Source organism: Emys orbicularis, chromosome 4 (assembly GCF_028017835.1).
Source record: "Emys orbicularis isolate rEmyOrb1 chromosome 4, rEmyOrb1.hap1, whole genome shotgun sequence".
NCBI classification, from domain to species: domain Eukaryota; kingdom Metazoa; phylum Chordata; order Testudines; family Emydidae; genus Emys; species Emys orbicularis.
In genome coordinates, this window is record NC_088686.1 from 84653344 (window position 1) to 84676646 (window position 23303).

The following is a 23303-nucleotide window of genomic DNA, read 5'->3' on the forward strand; positions in this document are numbered from 1 at the left end:
TTTGTCTGTTGTGATGGTGTTCCAGACAGGATAGTATGGTGACAGACGGTCTCCAAATGGGCAGGAGACCGGATGTGGTTCCAGAATCAGAGAATGTGGAAGTCTTGTGTCCTCGACCACACCTTCAAAATGATTGTCTGGCGGTAGATGGTTGAGACATTGAAAGCTGATTTTAGCTCTGCCAACGTCTGGTCTGTCTTTGTTTACTTGGTTGGTCATACGGTCTTTGGGGCCGAGAATATGGGGCAGGCTGGAATCTCTAGTTGTAAAACTTGCCTTGTTTCTTTTTGTTTGCAGGTACTTATATGCCCAGGGTTTTTAAGGTCGCCTGTGAGTCCTTTAAGGTGCGTAAGGACACATCGGTTTTGCCAGCAAGCAATTTTTGACCCTCAAAGGATAAGTCCTCCACAGTGGACTGGACTTCCCTGGGGAACCCCAAGAGGTGGAGCCAGGATGCACGGCACATGACCACGGATGTAGCGATGGACTGTGCTGCCGTGTCTGCAGAGTCAAGAGAGGCCTGTAGGGCTATCCTGGCAATGAGAGACTCCCTCAGAGAGGTTTGCCTTATATTGTTCCTTTTTGTCATCGGGTAAACTTTCAATAAAGTCAATGGATGATTACCTGTTTTGTTCATTCCTTCTGGGGCACCTGGCATTGACCACTGTCGGAAGACCGGATACTAGGCTAGATGGACCTTTGGTCTGACCCAGTATGGCCGTTCTTATGTTAATTCCAACATTTTGTGAAACAGATTATGTGTGTATTTTGCCAGTATGGCCAAATAATTGGCTATGCGGAACTGGAGTGTGGCAGAGGAGTAGGCTTTCTGACCAAAAAGGTCTAGCCTTTTCCAGTCCTTATCACACAGGGTAATTCCGGACTAGTGGTGTTTTTCAGGGCTGGAGACTGTGGTGTAGGGCCATGCTTACATGCAAGGGGGGGGGTGGGGGGGCGGGCTCCCCAGAAAGGCAACAGAAACTCTCCTCCCTCAGCTCCTAGCTCCATGTGCTGCCTCCGCTTGCAGGCACTGCCCTCGCAGCCACCACTGGGCGCAGTTCCCAGCCAATGGGAGCTGAAGAACCAGGGCTTGGGGCGGAGCGGAGGCATATAAGCATACGTTGCCGCTTCCCAGGAGCCGGGTAGGGAACCTGCCCTAGCCCCGCGGCCCGCCTCCCAAGTTTTAGTCGGGTATATAGTAAAAGTCATGGACAGGTCACGGGCCGCAAAGTTTTGTTTACTGCCTGTGACCTGTCCATGACTTTTACTAAAAATACCCGCGACTAAAACGTAGCCTTACCTATACAATGCCCATGGATCCCAGTATGGCCAGTTGGGTGGCAAGGGTATAGGAGGCGGTGTCCATGGCTGCCCACACCAGTCCCACATGTCTGTAAATGTTTAGTGCTGAGAGGGTCGAGATTTAGGTGAGGAGTGGCGAGGAGTGTATATTACTTCCTCATCCTCTTCTTCCTCATCGCTGGAGAGGGGAGGGGCTGATCCACAGGGAGCGGTTACCAGCCTTGGTCCCAGTCTCACTGGGGTACCATCTGTACCAAGTAGGGGAGTTCCAGGTGTGGAGGCCACTACCAGGTCCGCATGCCTCATGAATTGCTGCGGAACCGCGAGGCTCGGTGCCGGGGACGGCATCATGCACTGACCAGGAATTAGGGTCAAAGCTGTTGGTACCGACAACTTGGAGCTGTGCTGAATAGGTACGGCAGGTGGCGCCATTGTAGTGCTCAGTGCCGTTGTTTTCTTTGGCTCCGTAGGTGCCAAGCTGAGAGGTTTGATTTTACTGCATGCACCTCCATTAGAACTTGTCCGCATAGGGTCTTTAGCTCCTCGGGACGTCTCGGTACTGGACGTTCCCGGTGCCTCACTGTCCGGCACTCTCGGCGTCATTGGTACCAGGGCAGATTTCTCATTTGTAGATCACTTTCTTTTAGGCGATTCTCATTGTGGAAATGAGTGTAATCGCTTTTTGGTAGCCTTCCTAGGAGCAGGCTCCTAGGCAGCTGTTGTTGAAGTAGATCCCCTGTCTGATGCTGCCACTGGCGACCGTTGGCCAAGAGGTGTCCTGGACTCTGGGTCGGAGGCAGGTCTGAGGGATTTCTCCATCATCAGGAGCGTCAATTGGAGATTCCTGGCCTTCCTTGTCCTGGCAGTCAATTTTCTGCAGTGTGGACACTTTGGGGTAATGTGTCTCTCGCCAAGGCAGCGGACACACTGTGCGTGGTCGTCAGAGACCGGTATGGAAAGTCTGCAAGTCAGGCAGCGTTTAAAGCCAGGTGAGCCGGGCGTGTCTGAGAGAGCAAGTCCTTTGGAAAAAGAAATGGGATAACCCTGTTTCTCCCCCCCCCCCTTTTTTTTTTTTGTTTAAAGGCAATAGTCGAGTACCCACCGGGGAGGCAGGGGTAAAGAGGAAAGGGAAAGATTTTTTCTTAACATTATATACATAAAAAAAAAAATAAATAAATAAATAAAAAAGGACAAAGGGGTAGGGTAGCTAACTATAACTAAACTAACACTATCGGAAACACTACCAACTATTAAGCTTACCTGAGGTAAGAAAAGGCAGTGCTGGTGCTCCAACTCAAGCCAAAGGCACTAAAGGAGGAAGTGGGGGGCGGTTGGCTGCACACCGCTATGTAACCGCTCGGAGTGGTGCGAGATGGCTACGGCACGTGCACGGCCCAACTGGGCACTGCTACTACAAATCTCCAATTACAAGTGCAGGGCGCCAAGTCACCTAAAGTGGAGCACCCACAGGGACACTCCTCGAAGAACCCCTACCTTCTGGTGCAAGTGCGCCTCACACAAAAGAGGAATCTTTTGACCAGCACTCAATTAGGTTTGCACCTGAGCCTTGCATGTCCTCATTATCCCTCCCCCGCACAAGTATATAGGCAGAGCAGCCCAACTGTCTTTCAGTTCTTTCGTTGAGAAACTCAATGCAGTATACTCCTGGGGGAATTCTGCCCCACTCTACGTTCACAGAACTCATGTCCCCTGCAGATTGCTTCCCTTCACTTCCAAAGCAAAGCAAAGCCAAGCCAAGCCGCAAGAGCGGTCACGTGTCCCGCCTAAACAGCGTAGGTGCTAATTTTGGGTGCCTGGAACAGCCAGCGGAGTATTAAATCTCTGCCGGGGGGGTGGGGGCAGCTGTGTTTGCCCCAGCCAATGGCTCTTACCCTTCACTGGGCTCAGTTGCTAGTCCTAGGTGGGCTGGGGGAGGATAGGACTTTCTCTTCCCCCGCAAAGAGCAGCCAGGGCTGCGTCAGACACATCCCCTGGTTGCAGGAAGTTCCACACCCCTGCCTACCTGCTTCCTGCCCCCACCGCTCCTCGATCACAGTTGGAGTGGAGTATGGGGACCTGTTCCCCCATCCACCCAACCCCATGCATCCGGACCCCTTCACCGAGCCTCATCCTTCTGCACCCAGACCCGTACCAATCACCTGCAACCAAATCCCAATCCCAAGCCCTCCTGCACCCAAATCCTCCGCTGAGCCCCTCCCCCCCTTAATCTGGACCCCTACACCCAGACCATCCTCCGCTGAGCCCCTGCACTCAACCCACCAAGCCTCACCCCCCCACACACCACCCCAACGAGCCCCCCCACACCCAAACCCCTACCCCACCAAGCCCCAAGCCACCAGTACCCAGACCCCTCCCCCTGCTGAGCCCTCCTGCCATGCCTCATGCCCCCACAACCAGACCCCTCCCCCTGCTGAGGCCCAAACACTTCACCTGGATCCCCCTGCAGAGTTCCATTACCCCTGCACTCAGAACCCCTCCAACTAGCCTCCATGCATCCAGATTCCCCCACACCCCACTGAGCCACCCTCACCCAGATTGCTCCACACAAAACCCTCTCAATCCACCTCTAGATACCACCACACTAAGCCCCCCCATCACACTTGGATCCTTGCCTGCCCAAGCCTACTTGCCCACTTCTGGTGCGGAGGGGCAGGCCCAGCCCTTGCACTGCCGGATGCAGCATCAACACTCCCTTGCTCGTGGGATACTGACTTGGCGATCTCCCACTTCCATGAAACCAGTGGCCTGTGCTCCCCACTGCTATGCTGGAGCCTCCACATTTATTTATTGACAAATAAAACTTGCAGAATTTTAAAATATTGTGTGCAGAATTTTTTTGGTGCAGAATTCCTTCAGGAGTAGCAGTATGACTGAAGAGGTTTAGTACACCTTGCTATGGTTGAGGCAGTAGACAGAGGAAACAAAGAAAGGAAGTTCACAGGATTGGAAATTTCTACACATCCAATGGAATTTCCAATAAAATTAAAATGTTAAGATGTATGAAAATAAGTATTAATAGTTTATCATTGTTCATTAGAAGATTATTTTAACCTATAAACAACATTTGAACAAAGAATCTTCACTTTAGTCATATCCAGTTAACTTTAAGACTCAAATTTTCCTTTATGGGAGTCACGTCTTATCTGACTTGACAACTTTCCTGTATTCGTATGTCCTCTCAGAGTAATAGGGTTCACTCTCAGGCTTGGATTACACTACAGAGTTAGGTGGATGTAGCGCAACTTACGTCGCCCTAACTCTAAGTGTCTACACTACAACAGTGCTCCTGCTGATGTAAGTCGCCCACTACATCAACTTAACTCCACCTTCACGAGAGGTGTAGCGCTTAGGTTGATGTAGTTAGGGCAACGCAGTGTTCATGCTGGCCCCACAGCCCAAACCATCAGCCCTGCCACTGACAGCTCTGGCTGTCGGCCCCAGGACTGGAGGGCTCCAGCTATCAGTGCCACACAATGCAGTAATTACTGTGTTGGCTGTTCATCAACCTAATTTAGGTCGACTTAATTTTGTAATGTAGACAAGGCCTAATTTATCTGAGGCAGACTATAATTTATTATGGCATAGTGGCCTAGCATAAGGGGGCCTGCAATATAAATATTTAAAAAAAAGAAACCACTCTCAGACTCTGAACAAAAGCCTAAATATATCTGTGGCATCCCTCCTGCTTCCTTTTTAATTTGTTGGTTTATGACAATTTTACCGTTACTGAACTGGTAGGTTACTGTTGTATACCACTCATGTTATGTGTTCAGTGGATTGTGAGGCATTTCATTATTTTTGGTCACATTTTGTCAAGTGCTTTAAAGGCCATAGAATTCAAAGAAGAAAGTAATACATTAATTTTTTTCATGCTGTTAAGCGTTACAGAAAATCTTTTAAACAAAGACTTTTTGAGCTCAACTTCTTTTAACAGGAAACCAACTTGCTGTGACAATATACTGAATTGAGTCTGAAAGACTCAGAAAAAGAGTAAGTCAGAAGTTTAAATGCATCCTTATTTTCAGATAAGTGTTTAACACGTTGCAATTTAAGAAGTCAAATATAAAAAATATAACGTGCATTAGGTTCTTTCTAGATAAAAAGTCATTCAACATCACTTATTTGTAGAAAACAGTTTAGTTTTTCCTATTTCAACTGTTAGCCTGCATCTGATTTTCAATCCTTTACTTACATCTTGGCTGAGAGCCATGAAACTCCTCTGCAGTTCTTTAGCAAATTCCAGGTTATTCGTGACTTCCTGGTACTTAGACACTGCATCCTTGAAAAAAAATTACAGTGACACTTACTACAAAGCAAGAGATATGCACTTCCAAGTGATAACTTTCTGCATAAAGCACTGTCTTGCTCTAAAAATAAGTTAAGCATCTTTAAACAGTAATGAGACTACTAATAATGAGAGGTTAGAGTTTGATATTTGAGGCTTCAAATATATTGAGTAGAAGAGACATGCAAATATTTGAAGCGTTAAGGACTTAGCTTTCTGGAATAAGGGGGCCGGCGTGCATGTGCACATGCACGAGAGTTGTTTTAATATTTAGTTTGATCACTCTATTTTAGTCAACTAAAAATGGGTCAAGTCTCATGAAAACGAAAAGCAACTCCTAGAAAGTCATATGCAAAACAAAACATTTTGAAGACTAACCCAGGTCACACTAACCTACAATTAATGCAGTCTAGAAAAAGGGTGGAAAGCAGGATGGATAAAAATTGAGGATTTTAAAGAAAAAAAGCAAAAACCTGATATTCAATACATATTTCTTTTTAAAAATAAACTTGTTTAAAATTAAATTTTAAATTACCAACTATGTTAAGGCCTACTTTTACTATAAGAAACGGTTACTTACTGTAACTGTGGTGCTTTAAGATGTGATGCAGATGTGCATTCCACTTAGGTGGGTGCATGCTTAAGTGGAATACATGCCTACATCTACATGAAGATGACTCTGGGTTCAGTTTAGTTAGTAGGTGCAGAGAGAATATTTTCTTCATTTGGACTAATTCATTCAAAATTGAGAAACTGGGGAGCTGAAAAAGCAGGAAAGTTTGTTTTCCTCTTCCAAATTATGAATAAAAAAAAACAAGTGGGAGAGGATGAGATCTACTAATTCTAAAAACCAGAAGGACATGGGGCCAGATTTTCAAAAGTTATTTAAGTACATAAGATGCAGACATGTGACTAGTGAGATTTAGATGTCCAACCTGCTTTGCAGGGTGGATTAAAACAAAAAATTTAAAGATTTTTTTTTTTAATTGACTTTATTTAAATAATACATTTTTCTTTTTAAAAGTAAACCTATTTAAAATGAAATCTGAATTAAGATATGTTAAGGCCTGAACTTCTTGTAATCTCTTAAAACATTTAAATAAAAAAAATAAATATGATGAATCCAAAAGCCTCTATCAAAAACATTAAAGGCTGCTTGTCTATTTAATGAAAGAACCAGCAGAAAATCTTTTGAGGTCAAGCTTTATAAATATGGCACAATAAGTGAGCCTAAGTAACTTGGAAGACTGTCACTTTCATGAAACATAGGCAAGCAGGAACTTTTAACATAGGCATATTTGAAAATTTTCCCAGGCTGACCTGAAAATCAGTTTAATTCACCGACTACAGTCAATCTCTCTGTTTTATAAATCATTTAGTTGTAAAAAATGTGAAATGTTTTAATAAAGACAAGTTTTGTATCCAAAACATTTAAAGTTGTCTTGCTTAATAAATATACATTTTATGCACCATTTTGTGTTTAATTAAATTTCAGTTACCGTCCTAATGTAGCTTGACATGAATCATGAGCAAAGTTACCTTGTAAATAAGCAATGTATCATTCACCATTTTCTAACATACTATACACACACACACACACACACCACTTAATAGGAATCTGAAAATATTAAACTAATCACTTAAATGTGTACCTTTCTAGGTAGCAAAAAGATGTATCAAATCTAATGTAAAGGCTCTATTTATCACCTTTCGTTTGAAAATAACTGAAGTACAAATGGAAAAGGGAATTAAAATTGATGTTAAATCAAGGCACTTGGCGATTTAAAAATCAATTGACCCTGCTGCACAGGTACTTTTGAAACCACACACACACAAACCGACTCCTCCCCCCTGGTGACCTATCTGCATCTTTAGGCATTTTGATCATGATGGTGGCAATATGTTCATTCACTAACAATAGTTAATACTTCCTTTGCTGAAAAATCAGTTAATTCTAAACACAAAACATGTTTTATAAACTTCTTAAATATCCAGTGCATTTAAGGTAGTTTTATTTAACTAATAACAATAAATTTAAAATGCTGTTTGTATATTTTTAATTTAATTTCAATTTCCATCCAACTGCAACTTGACAAATCCCGAATAAAAATTTATCTGGCAAATAAGTGCGTCATTCACCATTTCTGAATAAATGATGAGCTGTATAATTGCTTAAGTAATTGTGGGCAGACATAATAGATCCTCTAGGTTAGCAAAAAGTACCAAATGCAGTGCAAATGGTATATTTAATGGCAAATCAACATGTTTTAATGTTTATACCAATCAGTGAGAATGAATTTTTTCTTAAGAAAATAACTAAGTACAAATGCAAAACAAGATTAAAACAGATGTTTTAAACCAAGGTTTCCTGCTTGCTAATTTAAATCATGATTAAAATAATTATTATTTAAAGCAATACATCCTGGTAGACAATTTCCTTCCCAAGCGATTTTAAACATTTGCTCACATCTTACATTTATATTCCTTCATCCCCTCCACCAAAACCAGACCAGACTCTTGCAAAACTCTGAAGTTCAACACACAAGTTTGGGGAAGGAGACACTAGACAGCTGAAATCCCTGTTGGGGTAGAGTTAATAGTGGAGCATTCTTCATGAATTATGATTTTGCTAGCAGAGAGGAACAGGGTGGAGGAACAGAGGATATGTATAATTTGTTGCCTTTAATTTTTCCACTCCTTTGCTTTTTAAGTTCTTTAGAGCTAGCTTAACTGACACAAGGCAGTGTTTGTGTAATTAGGTTCCCAGGTGGTCTGTTTTAAAGATAAGTGATTTTGAAGATCACCACTCAAGTGACTCAGAAGCAAAAGTCCCACGGAAAACTAAACTTGGATATTCAGTGAAGTAATGGCACTATTCAGAGATAGGATCTTTACGAATGTACTCATTACAATATTAAATAGCATGCTCTTCATGAAATTCTCTCGTTTCCCCAAAAGCTCCACTCCTGATTATGAACAGCAACAGAGCTAGCTGAAAATTTCTGAACAAAAAGCATTACTAGCTGAAAGTTTTTCCCCCAAAAGTGAAAATATTCATAATTTTTTTTTAAACAGAAAATATTTTAAGTACCCCAGAAAATTTAGCCTCTAGAGTTTAGTCTTTGGTTGTCTTCATATTCAGTCATTGTCTTTTGTCAAGTAGCCAGTGTGGTCCAAAAGGTGGTTAGCCTGTGGGGCCCAAGGGATCAAGTGGCCCAGTCAACTAGCTAGCCCATTTTTTTAAAACTGCTCTACTTAACAGTTTCATGAACAGGATTTTTGACAAAGCAACAAGATATTTAGGCTTTATCTACACTGTGCACCTTTTAGTGACACAGCTGTGCCGCTAAACCCAGTGTAGCTGCTGTTTGTCAGCAGGAGAGCTCTCCTGCCGAAGCGCTGTTCAAACCAGCGCTTTTCGTCAGTAAAATTTGTGTCGTGACAGGGGAAGGGGGGGGGGGGGGAGGGGAGTTAAACCCCCCTGAACGACAAAAGTTTTGCTGACAAAGTTCCAGTGTAGACAAAACCTTAGATGATAATCCTGTTTTAGGAGATTGTTCAGCTAGGTCAGCAGCTCTGGTTCAGATCTAGGTCTTCATCAAAGCAGCAGCAGCAGCAATGCTGAAGACCTAATCTTTAACAAAGGTGCCCTTCTTTTGTAAAAGATCTTCTGATGTAACAAATCTTCCTCAAATTGCTAACTCTATGTATCAGGTTAGCCCTCAATTCCGGATAAAGAACATTAATGAGGCATATGAGAAAGGTGGTGTACTACTCCTCTCTTAAATCATACCAGGCAGCTTTCACATATTATGAAGAATGAGAACATCAAATGTAAATCATATTTTCCCTCAGCTAGCTATAGTACATAAGGATTCAGTTATGGTCAATGTTAATTTATTTCACCTTGTTAATTAACCAATTTATATTAGCCAAGAGAGAGACCTAAATTATCACCTATGCACAAGTTGTTCAGTTTGTATTTTTTTTAAGACAGAAGGGTCCAAAAAATTATGGGTCTCAAAATGTGAATTTGGGAGACAAATTTTAACTGATAGATTTTCTTGAAACTCCCCCAAAAATTCAAGTTTGATTTTGAGATTATGTGCTGAACTTTCGGTCATTACACGGTTTTCCTATAAAAGAGGCTGAACTCCTGCTTTAGGTGTGAAACAGAACATAACCTTAATTATGGCACCACCACGGATCAATTTCAATAGTACTGTTAAATATTTAAGTCAGTTTTCACCACAGTACACTAACAATTGTGTACCTAAATAAACAAAAATACCAACACACAAAATATATCCTTGCAGCTTTTCAATCTATCATTAGTATAGCTGAAGCCAGATCTACTCAGTTACTTTTAAATTTGAGTTCATATTAAAAAAAAAAAAAAAATTCAAGCATTGACAGCCTGCTAAAAGAGATTTGTGGAAGTTGCAATTTTTACCAGTTGATCTTGATTAAGGCGCTCTCCCTTGTTCATTCGATCCTGGTAATCATCAAGTTTGCCCTAGGGGGGGAAAAAAATGCTTTTATGTTTTGTGTACTACAAGTCATAAAGAGTTATGCACAAGAAGTGAGAGTTATCTTACGGTTCCTCCCGTGTTAAGTCACAATACCTATTTTATATGAAATTACATTGTAACACAAGGTGCAAACTGACATGATTATGAGCTTTGTATGCAAATACCTGAACTCATTTTACATTTAAAAATAAACTTTTACAAGGAGGAAATATTTTAATCTCACTTATTCTGTTACTATAATGCACATCTTAGTGACCTTTCTTGCAACCAACAGAAAGCTACTTTGCATCAGCATTGAAAGTGACCTGCAAAGAAACAAAACTAGGTGTGTGTGCCCTGTTTAGTTTCATGGTGCATAAAGACAACTCGAAGCTTTTTTCATTTTTGTTTTTCATACTAACTACTCAGGGTCTATCTGCTCTGGGAAACTCTAAAGAACAAGAACCAGAGAAATACATCACAAGTACCAAGGAAGTGAAATCTGATTAACTGGGAAGAGGCAATTTTTATTTATGCTGTTTAAGCCTTTATTTTTGCTAACATTCATTTTCCTAATATTTGACAGAAAAACCTTTTAGGATTCAACACCTACCCCACTCCAGTTATGGGCTGAGAAAACTGCCAATCCATGTGTGACTCTATTAAGTCCTCAAGTAAATGAAGAAGGACCAGACCAGACTTAATATTCCTCATATTTAATGTAGGACACCTCTATACATCAAAGACAAGAAGAGCGCGCACACATTTTCTTTTGCTGGTGACTTAAGAGTCAAGTCAGATAGGCAAATATCTTCTAATTCCTTTGTGTTCATTTCCTGCTAACCCAAAGAGTGACAAACCAAGCTCAGTCCTGAACTAAAATCTTATGCACTGCACTAAACTGCCAGAGATGTGACTCCAAATGAAATGAGACTCCAAAACCAAGCTTGGTAAAGTCAAACCAATACTCTTCAAAAGCAAAATGTTTAATGTGGTTAGGTAACTGTTAACGGTCACTTATCACTTAGCTTACAAAACTAAAATAGTTAAGTACTTCCTAAATCTGGGGTGGGCAAAATATAACCCGCGGGCCGGATGCAGCCCGCCAGCCATTTTAATCTGGTCCTCGAGCTCCCGCTGGGGAGTGGGATCTGGGGCATGCCCGCTCCGGCACTCCAGCTGGGAAGCAGGGTCGGGGGCCGTGCCATGTGGCTTCCGGAAGCAGCGGCATGGCCCCCCTCCAGCATTCCAGCCGGGGAAGAGGGTCAGGGGCCGTGCCATGTGGCTTCCGGAAGCAGTGGCATGGACCCCCCTCTGGTTCCTATGCATAGGGGCAGCCAGGGGGCTCTGCTCTGCACATTGCCCCCACCCCAAGCACCGCCCCCGCAGCTCCCATTGGCCGGGAACCACAGCCAATAGGAGCTGCAGGGGCAGTGCCTGCGGACGGGGCAGCGTGCAGAGCCGCCTGGCCGCGCCGCCGCATAGGAGCCAGAGAAGGGACATGCTGCTGCTTCCGGGAGCTGCTTAAGGTAAGCACCGCCCAGAGCCTGCACCCAAGCCTCTCCCCGCGCCCCAACCCCCTGCCCTGATTCCCGCCTCCCACCCTGCAAACCCCTTAGTCCCATCCCAGAGCACCCCAAACCCATCATCCCCAGTCCCATCCCAGAGCCCGCACCCCCAGCTGGAGCATGCACCCCTTCCTGCACCCCAACCTCCTGCCCCAGCCCTGATCCCCCTCCCAGCCTCTGAACCCCTCGGTCCCAGCCCAGAGCAACCTCCTACAGCCCAAATTCCTTGTCCCAGAGCCCAGACCCCCAACCGGAGCCCTCACCCCCCCCCCCACATTCCACCACCCCAGCCTGGAGCTCACTCCTGCACCCTGAACTCATTTCTGCCCCCCCCCGCACCCCACACCCCCAACCAGAGCCCTCACCCCCCTCCCGCACCCCAACCCCAACTTGGTGAGCATTCATGGCCCACCATACAATTTCTATTCCCAGATGTGGCCCTCAGGCCAAAGAATTTGCCCACTCCTGTCCTAAATGATACACTGGCCATGTAATAAACATACTTATCAAACAAAAATGCCTATTTTGTCAAAAAGAAAACTGCCGTAACTCTCACCTATGGACTATTTAATGTTATTTCTGTGATCTTGATTTTAATATTTAAGTATTCTCTTTTCATGTTTAGTTCAATGTATTTATAAACAGTTTTTCAACAAAGTGTTCTGCCATTTCTTGCAAATAATGTTTATACACTGATTTATGTAATGACTATATGGTATGATTTGAGACTGATCAACATGCTTCAATGCGCACATATAACTCATTTTTTTTCAGTGGATGTATGTTGTATTTATATTGGTGAAATCGATTTACTTTGGGTCAGAGTTAAGGTTTGTGTGTACAGTTAACCTGTACAATGGGAGATGTTAAGCGAAATTGTATAACACTTATCCTACAATAGAGTATGATGTTAGACAGAAACCAAAAGAATGTATGCTGCTGGGTACACAGAGAGACAGAAGTTTGGACTCTCAGCTGAAGCTCTACCTAGACTGCCCCGATGCAACTTGGGAGGTTTTGAATTTGAAGGGTCATCAGTTGGCTCCTGAGAAGAGAGGGAACAGGATGACTGAGGGGATTGGAGAGTCAGACTGCAATCAGGACAGGAAGTACTACCAGGCTCTTAAAAGATTAGGCTTTCCTTCTGCAAGTAAGCAGCAGAAGGACCACTGAAAGCTGCTGTTATGTTTATTTTGGTTAAATAAAAGTTCAGTGTTTTTTTTCAAACTTTTTTCAGAAGTCAGAGGCAGTCAATCAGAGTTTTGAAGAGATCTGCAGGGTCCCTGAAACAGAGTTATGAAAAGCAGCCAGGATCGCCTGATAGTTATAGACAAGTGTCCTGAGAGGAAACTTAGAGGGGTTAAAAGGGTTGTACTAGTAACTCGAAGATCCCAGAGTTTAACAAGGTGTGCGCCAGATCATGACAGTTGTAATGAAACATTTCTTAATGTTTAAAGATTAGTCCAGACTGCACAGTGCAGCTTGGGAGAGTGTCACAGTGCCCTGAAGTGCAGCTTTGACATAACTTTGAGCTACTTATACAGCAGCCAGAGACAAACAGTACAAAGGGAAGCCCCAGCCAGATACCCTAGATTGGCAGCAGGGATAGGATAGCATAGGATCTTCCCATGGCCACCTATGCTGGCTTCAGGGACAATCTACTTATATTATAAGCACTGAACAAGTTGATGTTCTTAACTATTGGTTTGTTTTTAAACTTGGGTTCTTTAAATAATTTGACAGATAATTACACTTTTTACTTGGCAAGGCTGTTTTTTTAAATAAAGTTTTAGATTTGTAAGAGTTTCTTTCCTCCATTTCCTCTCACCCCCCAAAGCATCTCCCCCCACCCCATCCCCCTTGGGCATATGAACTTATTGGTCACCAGAATTTAAACCAGGACTGGTGTGCACCAAGCTAATAACATGAAACTGACAAGACATTCACATATGTTGCATGCAGTGTAGTTGTAGCCATGTCAGTTCCAGGATATTAATCATCAACATGGAAGACACTGAATTTAGCCATCTGAAATGGAAGCTCTACAACAGAGTTTCTCAAACTGGGGGTTCTGACCCAAAAGGGGATCGCAAGACAATTATAGGGGGGCCATGAGAATGGTGGCTGCTGGCCAGGTGCCCAGCTCTGAAGGCAGAGCCACCGCCAGAAGTAAAGGTGACATGTTATGGGAGATGGGGTCACTTTTTTGGAGGGGGTCATCACAGTGTGAAACATTTTCAAAGGGGGTTCTAGCATAAAAGTTTGAAAACCCCTGCTCTACAACATGAAGAAACAGGAAGCAAAATTTAACAGTGACATCTACTTCCTGAGCAAATGCAAGAATCAAAACATCATCCCCTGTAACCATCTATAACTAGGACCCTACCAAATTCACAGCTGTGAAAAATACTTCACAGACCATGAAATCTAGCTATTGTATGGGAGGGGAAAGGCTGGGGGCATCACAGCCGGGGACTCCTACTGTATGCCAGACTCTAGCTTTCACGGGGGAGATAAAGGCAGGAAGCAGGGGTGAGGGGTGACCTTTCTACAGCTAGGAGAGGTTCCCAGAGGTGGGTCTGACACCAGCCCTGGGGAGCACCCTGTGTAGGGCAAGAGGAAGTCCCATCCCTCCCCAGCCTGGCCCCTCTACGGCTCCAGGCCCAGCCCGCAGGGATTAAAGTGGCTTTGGGTTGGCTGTGTGTGTTGGGGGAGTGACCACAGCGCCCCCTTGACCAGTCAGTTGCCCACTCATAAGGCTGGCCCTGCTCCCCCAAAAAGTGATAACCCCCGCAACCCCATACCATGCAACCCTCACTTCTTTGCTGCTGTTGTGGCAGTGCTGCTTTTAGAGTTGGGCACCTGGCCAGCAGCCCTGCTCTCCAGCTGCCCAGCTCTGAAAGCAACGCTGCCACCAGCGACAGCGCAGAAGAAAGGGTGGCAATACCATGACCCCTCTATAATAGCCTTGCAAATCCCCCACAACCCCTTTTTGGGCCAGGAACCCCAGGGTTACAACACTGAAATTTCAGATTTAAATATCTGAAAAACTGAAATTTACGATTTTAAAAATCCTATGACTGTGAAATTGACCAAAATGGACCATGAATTTGGTAGGGCCCAATCTATAACCCTCTGACCACTACACACAACTCCAAATATGCTGACTAGCTCTGCAGAGACACTTCAGAGAAACTGAGGAACCACTTACTTCACCTCACATACTCCAGAAGGGACCACCTTCAAAGTGAAAAATCACATGCTCTCACCCACTGGAGGAAAAACAAAATAAAACAGGAAATCATGCAAAAAAAAAAAAAAAAAAAAAAGGCAAAACAACTATCAAAGAAACCTAATGACAGCCATCCAACACAAATACAAAGTGGAACCAACTACAATTACTCCATCACCCCACAGGAGAAACCCTGTCACCAGTACCCACCACATGGTCACAACACCCCAACATAATCAATTTATCAAGACTGAGCTGGAGCTGAATTATCTGTATTTACTGGAGCTGGATTATCTGTACCCATTCACACACTTTCATCACTGTGCACAGTGCTAAGCTAGCTATGCACAGATATTCATCCATTCACACTTCCTTATACACCAACATCCCTCCGAATGACAGCATAGCTGTTTGCCTCAAATATTTACAAGACAATGGACAACCCTCAGATATACACCCCAAATACATTGCCAAACTCATGCATTTCATCCTCACCCATAACAATTTTACTTTCAACAAGAAACACTTTGTCCAAACCCTCGAAAAAGCCATGGGTACTAGGATGGCTCCCCAATATGCCAACCTCTTCATGGTCCACCTTTGAAAAGAACTTCTCGACCAATGCACTACAAACCATCAATGATATTTTCATCCTCTGGACAGAGGGCTTAAACTACCTCAGATTTCCACCACAACTTCAACAACCCTCACCTGTCCATTAAACTCTCTCAGGAACATTCCCACACTAGCACCAACTTCCTGGACATCACAATCAGCTTTAACAATGGAACCCTACAGACAACCATATACAAGAAACTCACGGATCACCACAACTACCTTCATAAATCCTGTAACCACCCCAAACACACCAAGAAAGCTGTTATCTTCAGCCAGGCACTCAGATACCACAGAATATGCTCCGAGATATATACCATAACACACTTAAAACTTCCTTCACCAAACAAAGACACTCCACCAGAGAAGTAGCTTGCATCATGGAACAGGCCACCAAAATACCCCAAAAGAACCTATTTCAATACAAGGGGGGGGAAAAAACCACTGACAACCCCACTCTGAAACACATACGGGGTATCAAACTACAACTCGTACTTTATAGGGGCCCCATCCTGAAAAAGAATCTTTCCTGAACTCTTCTGACCTTCCAAACAACCCCCCAACTTCTCAATGCTCATCAGAAGCAAGCTCCCCACAGACCAGGACACAACAACTGAAAGCAGCACTAAACCCTGCCATAACAGATGCAAATCTGCAGACATACCTCCACTGCTATAATGATCAAACATACCTTTCAAGATCAGTACACAACATGTGCCAACAACAATTATTCGCCCAGCGAGCTTGTCCAGTCAATGACAACTCCTCCTGACATCACTGAGAGCAGGACTGGGCTTCCCCTCCACAAAAACCCTCTGCTTAAATATGACTTATTTTCATAGAATCATAGACTATCAGGGTTGGAAGGGACCTCAGGAGGTCATCTAGTCCAACCCGCTGCTCAAAGCAGGACCAATCCCCAGACAAATTTTTGCCCCAGATCCCTAAATGGCACCCTCAAGGATTGAACTCTCAACCCTGGGTTTAGCAGGCCAATGCTCAAACCACTGAGCTATCCCTGTCTTTAGAGACAACCAAATGCATGAGTTTAAAAAAAGATTATTTGGAAAGTCTGAAGTGGTAGTAATTAATAATAGAGCTAGAAGACCAAAACAATGGTCAACAAGAGTCAATATTTCAAACTGCAGTAATTTTTAGTGGCCTGTATCAGAGGAGCAGCTGTGTTAGTCTGGATCTGTAAAAAGCAACAAAGAGTCCTGTGGCACCTTATATACCAGGAGTCGGCAACCTTTCAGAAGCGGTGTGCCGAATCGTCATTTATTCACTTTAATTTAAGGTTTCACGTGCTGGTAATACATTTTAATGTTTTTTAGAAGGTCTCTCTCTATAAGTCTATATATTATATAACTAAACTATTGTATTGTAAAATAAACAAGGTTTCCAAAATGTTTAAGAAGCTCCATTTAAAATTAAATTAAAATGTTGATCTCAGCCCACTGCTGGTCTGGGGTTCTGTTCACCTAGGCCGGCAGCGGGCTGAGCAGGGCCTGCGGCCGGGACCCCGGCTGGCAAGGGTCCGGCAGCCAGAACCCCAGACCGGCAGCGGGCTGTGCGGGGCCGGCGGCCGGGACCCCAGACCAGCAGTGGGCTGAGCGGCTCAGCCCGCTGCCACTCAGGGGTTCCATCCCCTGGCTCCTGCCAGCCAGGATCCCAGCTGCCGGACCTGCTCAGCCCGCTGCCGATCTGGGGTCCCGGCCCTGCCCACATACAGTGGGTACCTACCTGGTTCTCCCATTCTCTTCCTCTCTCTCTGCACTGAGCTGTGGGTGGAAGTGCACTGGGCACAGGGCTGGGGGTGAAGGAGCAGGCTGGGGGTTGGGGTGTAGGATCTGGCAGGAGCTAGAATGAGGGAGGGGGCTCAGGATTGGGGCAGGAGGTTTGGGTGTGGAGCGCTTACCTGAGCAGCTCCCATTTGGTGCGAGGGGTGCAGGTGGGAATGGGGGGGGCGTGCAGGAGCTCCCGTTTGGTGCTCAGGGTGGGGATATAGGGGGTGCAAGAGTCAGGATGTGGGGGGTGCATTGGAGTGGGGGGGCAGGGTATGTGGGGGCGCAAGAGTCAGGGCAGAGGACTGGGGGCATGTGAGGGAGTGCAGGTGTCAGGGCATGGGGGGCCTGGGTATGTGTGGTGGTGCCAGAGTCAGGGCTGGGGTCGTGTGTGTGTGTGGGGGGGGGTTTGAAGGAGTCAAGCAGAGGGCTGGGTGTGTGTGGGGGGGTACAGGGCTCAGGCCTGGGGGGGGGGAGGGCTGCAGGGCTCAGGGCTGGGGGTGTGTGTGTGGGGGGGTCAGGGCAGAGGGCTGGGGTCATGGGGTGCTCACAGCAAGGGGCTGGAGGGGATATGCCCCTATTCCACCACCCCTCTTCCCCAAGGCCCTGCCCCTGCTTCTTCTCTGCCTCCGCCGGGAGCAGCGAGCATGCTGACTCCACTCCTCCCCCAACTCCTCCCTCGCAAGGGCCATCAGCTGATCGGCCGGCAGGGAGGGAGGGACAGAGAGGAGGAGGAGGAGGGGCAGGAACCCAGCACACTGCGGAAGAGGCAGGGGAGCCGCAGGACCAAGCTTCTGCCCCCTGCCCCCGTGGGAGGGCAGGAGAAGAGCGGGCCAGGCAGGAGTTTTAATGGCACGCTGCTGCCTGCCGTGACTCCGGAAGGCAGCAGCATGCCATTAAAAATCGGCACGCGTTCCATCTTTGGCACGCGTGCCATAGGTTGCCGACCCCTGTTATAGACTAACAGATGTATTGGAGCATAAGCTTTCGTGGGTGAATGCATCTGACGAAGTGGGTATTCACCCACGAAAGCTTATGCTCCAATACATCTGTTAGTCTATAAGGTGCCACAGGACTCTTTGTTGCTTTTTAGTGGCCTGTAACTCAAGTCAAATGATAACTTCTCTTCAAACTTCAAAAATTCCCCTTCTGCCTTTAGAATTAATTTAGCAATTCTTAGAACAAGGTAGTCATCCCAAGACAATTACAGAGACCTAAAATATTAACCAGTTTTCATTATAAAGCTGTTTGTAATTATGGATTCAACACTTTAACCTACACGAATATCTTTACCAATTGCTATAAAGCAGGGGTGGCCAACTTGTGCCTGAGGAGCCAAAATTTGCCAATGTACATTGCCAAACAGCCACAGTATTATGTCAGCAGCCCCCCCGCCCCCAATCAGTTCCCCTGCCCCATCTGCCAGCCTCCCCTCCCTCCCTGTGCCTCACGCAGGATGCAGGAGGCTCTGGGGGGTGAGGAGAAGAGCGAGGGCATGGCAGGCTTGGAAGAGACAGGGCCTTGGGGGAAGGAGTGAAGTGGGGGCAGGGCCTGTGGCAGAGGCAGGGGTTGAACAGTGAGCATTGGAAAGTTGGCACCTGTAGCTCCAGCCCCGGAGTCAAGGTCTATGCAAGGAGCCGCATATTAACCTCTGAAGAGCCGCATGCAGCTCCGGAGCCACAGGTTGGCCACCCCTGCTATAAAGCTTTGAAGACTAAGAAAATGTACAGATATCAAAGGAGTGCTTGCCCACACAATTCAGATTAATGTTTGTGAAATACAACACACTGGGAAAGATATTGCCTTGAACAACCAAAATTCAAGTCAAAACTTTTTTTTTTTTTTTTAAATACAACCAAGGAATATCCTGAAAGCCATAATATCAAAAAGATTACCACAAAAATCATAACACTCAATTTTCTTTTGGGGGATAATCACTGCAAAGAATATTCTAGTTACAGGTTGTAATCTATTTATTTTAAAGAACAGTGCTTTTTAGTTCTAGTCACCGGTCAGTTGTTCTTAAAATTGAGAGGTCACATATCTTGGGAATATAAGATTAATACTACACAAAACTATTTTTAGTCACTTGAATTTAAGGTTTTGTTCATGTGGATCAAAATACATTACTGAAAAGTTAGTCTCAAAAGGACAAAAATTTCCAGTGAATGTTTCCCCCTTTTATATTTTGTCACTAACCCTACTACTTAGCGCTACATCTGTGGGTAACCCACGATGAAACTTTTGACACCAAAGGACTTCTCTGTCTTCACTTAGAGAGAGGCAGTGAAGCCAACATTGGGATACTGGTTTTAGATCAGCAGCTTTAGCAACCCGAGGACTCCCATTTTGATTTAAAAATTTTCACAGACCCCAACCCCTCCCACATACAATACCCAATTCCCCACCCCACCTCTTCCCAACCCTGCCCCTCCTCTTTCGCCCCCCCCCCCCAGTATCCCCCGCTGAACAGCTGTTCCCCGGCATGCAGGAGGCACTCAAAGGGAAGGAGGGAGGGGAAGGAGTTGATCAGTGGGGCTGGCGGACCTCCCTGGGTCCACGGACCCCGGTCTGAAAAATGCTGCTTTAGATAGAAGGTAAAAGGTAATATAGGTTAAATCTTAATTTTCCTAGCTCCATTTTTAATACCATCTGAGGCTATTATAACTGGAAGAATTTTCAAAGTTTAATTTATTTTTCAGTGACTTGCACAATTTTACTATATTTGTCCGTGGAAGGGGAATGTTTGTCTAAAAGAACCGTTTCCATCAGAATTCTAAAAATTGACAAACATTTGATTTTGTTTAAAAATAAAAAAAAAAAAGCTTGTTTTACTAGATTTGTTTTACAAGATTTACTTGTTTTACTAGTTTTGGGCTAAATGTGACCTAATAGTCGCTTTAAAGTTATTAAATACTGGAAAAAGACCTGATGGATCCAACCTCGTAACAGCAAACTTGGTCTTAAAATTCTATTGCTTTCATATAAGATTTAGTACAAGTCTACATAGACCTAAAAGTTAATGTATTCATATCTCTGGAATTTTCATTATTTCTATATGACTGAGCATATTTCATGTCCCTATGAAAAGCTGTTTGAAGATCTGGATTCAACCACTACTTCATGTCCTGTCAGTTTTAAATTCCAGAGTCAACTAAAGCCATCAAAAGGAATCGCTAATAGTAACCAAAACAGAAAGGCACAAAAGGGGGATGGGGGAAGGGGGGGCAGAAAAGGTCTCTGGAGTAGAAAAATTAAAAAAAACAAAAACAAAAACAAAGAAACCACCATGGCATGGTGTTCTGGGTTTAAACGTTTCTTTAACCATCATTTGTTTACAGTGACAAAGTTCTGATCAAAAGATAAAACAGACAGTGAAAGTATTTGATCAAAGCTTCTGAAACAATTCACTTTCAGAAACTGAGCACAGAAGAGTTCAGCCCAAAGGATTTATTCTGGAAAGCTGCCGGCTTGTGAAAGTAAGGATAACATGCAAATTACCATGCAAGATAAATTATAGACAGTGGCCCCAGACAGATAGTTACAGCCACTCATACTCCAGCTATACCTTTTAATTTAAGTCACCCCCTGCCAAAACAGCCCATTTTACTGAAAACTCTACAATTAAAAAAAGGTAGATAAAATGGTTACCTTTTTCACCTTTCCATTAAAAACAAAATCGTTCAACATTAGCCCTGACACAGAAAATTAATTCTCCAACTAAGGATTTCCTGAACTCCCAATAATATAATGCTGCCCGGCCAAGTGTTTGATTTGGGCGATAGCAAGCAACCATAGCATTGTGGTCAAATTAAACCACAACAATGAGACACAGTAGGTGAGGTGATTACCAACAGATAGATCAGAAGATACTTTGATGAGCACTAAACTATACCCAAAAGACCATTAGTCAGGTAGAGCAGGGGTCTCAAACTGAAATGACCACGAGGGTCGCATGAGGACTAATGCATTGACCCGAGGGCCACATCACTGACACCCACCCCTTGCTGCCCCCGGCCCCGCCCCCACTCCACCCCTTCCATGAGGCCTTGCCCCTGCCCTGCCTCTTCCCGCCCCTTCCCTACCCCCATTCCAACCCCTTCCCCAAAGTCCTCACCCCAACTCTGCCCCCTCCCTGCCCCCAGGGGGTGCAGGAGGGGTGCAGGGTGTGATGGGGGCTCAGGGCAGGGAGTTGAGGTGCAGGAGGGTGTGGGATGTGGCAGGGGGCTCCAGACAGGGGTTGGGGTGCAGGCTCCAGCCCAGCACCGCTTACCTAGAGCAGCTCCGGGGTGGCAGCACCGCGCACCATGGCCAGGGCAGGCTCCCTGCCTGCCTGCCCTGGCCCCGCTCCGCTCCAGGAAGCAGCCGGAGTCCGGGGGGGGGGGAGAAAGAGGGGGGAACAGCGCCATGTGCTGCTCTTGCTCCTCCAGGTACCTCCCCCAAAACTCCCATTGGCTGCGGTTCCCTGTTCCCGGCCAATGGGAGCTGCGGGGGGGGAAGTGCCTGGAAGCAAGAGCACAGAGCCCTCTACTCTCCCCCTGCCCCCCTCCCCCCACTCAGTACTGCAGGGACATAGTTCCAGCCGCTTCAGGGAGCGGTGCGGGGCTCGCGGCGCCATGAGGTAGGCAGAGGGGCGGAGGGAGCTTGGTGGACCGCACGAAAGAACCCCGCGGGCCGCATGCGGCCCACATGTTTGAGACCCCTGAGGTAGAGCAAGAATCAAAGGTGTTTTACTCCTAACAGCCTACCACCATTTAAGAGGTAAGCAACTGCGTTCAGCACTAGCTCAAGCTTCAGGATGCAGCTGTCTTAAATAGAGCATTGAGCACATTACAGTTAGCCTAGTCCAGGGGTGGCCAACCAGTGGCTCTGGAACCACATGCAGCTCTTCAGAAGTTAATATGCAGCTCCCTGTATAGGCTCCGACTCTGGGGCTGGAGCTACAGGTGCCAACTTTCCAATGTGCTGGGGGGAGGGGGGGTGTTCACTGCTCAACCCCTGGCTCTGCCACAGGCCCTGCCCCCACTCAACCTCTTCCCACCCCCTCCCCTGATCCTGCCATGCCCTAGCTTCTCCCCCTCCCCTCCAGAGCCTCCTGCACACCATGAAACAGCTGATCTGGAGGTGCGGGGAGGGAGCTGATCGGCGGGGCTGCCAGTGACCGGGAGGCGCTGGGAGTGGGGGGAACCGATGGGGGGCTGCTGACTTATTACTGTGGCTCTTTGGCAATGTACATTGGAAAATTCTGGCTCCTTCTCAGGCTCAGGTTGGCCACTCCTGGCCTACTCAGTCACACAATGCACAATGTTTGACCACCAAAAAAAAAAAAAAAAAAAAAGTCTGCCATGAACCACCATTTAATTTGGTAACCTGAGTTTTAACTATTAGAAACAAATGTTCTTATACAGGCTTCTCCATCACCACAAACTGGAAGAAAAGTCATTCCTGTTTAATGCTACTTTCTCACAAAGCTTCCAGATATTTAGTATGCCAAGGTGAAGCCAAAGGAAGGCAGCCTTGCCCTCTGCAATGCAGCGGAAGAGCCACTCTGTGATAACGTGCATTTGGTTAAATGGGATTCTAAATGCAGACTAAGTGTTACCTCTTTGTAGTTTTAGACACAGTCCAGAAGGTCACCTACTGCATTAGGCTAAGATACTACTAGATAAGAGAAAGGTTTACAAAATGACATCTTGATTTACTCTGTTAACTAACATCAGCAAGATGTGCTGTAAAGTAACTGCATTAAGAATTTTTTGCTTAGCAGCCAGACTGCAGTATCCCAGCAAAATGAGATGTTTTACTGATTTTTTCCCTGTACAATCTTATCCCAAGTTCTCACACACAATGTGCACTCTGAAGTATAAAAGCACAAACAGCAGAAAAATTTAAGAGGTAAATGAGAGGAAGAGTGATCCACTAAACAGATCACAGGACACTGAGTCAGCAGATCCCAGTTTTAGTCCTTGATCTGCCATCAACTCA

General features: G+C 45.4%; 1 protein-coding gene across 1 annotated transcript in view; it reads right to left on the minus strand.

The window, feature by feature from the left end:
* CAPRIN1 (cell cycle associated protein 1) overlaps positions 1-23303 on the minus strand; it is an 82317-nt gene that overhangs the window by 47629 nt on the left and 11385 nt on the right. Inside the window, exons 3-4 of the mRNA XM_065402379.1 lie at positions 10062-10124; positions 5516-5602 (exon numbers count right to left, since the gene is read on the minus strand). Coding sequence (XP_065258451.1) covers positions 5516-5602; positions 10062-10124 — 150 coding nt within the window. The remainder of the gene's footprint in view (positions 1-5515; positions 5603-10061; positions 10125-23303) is intronic.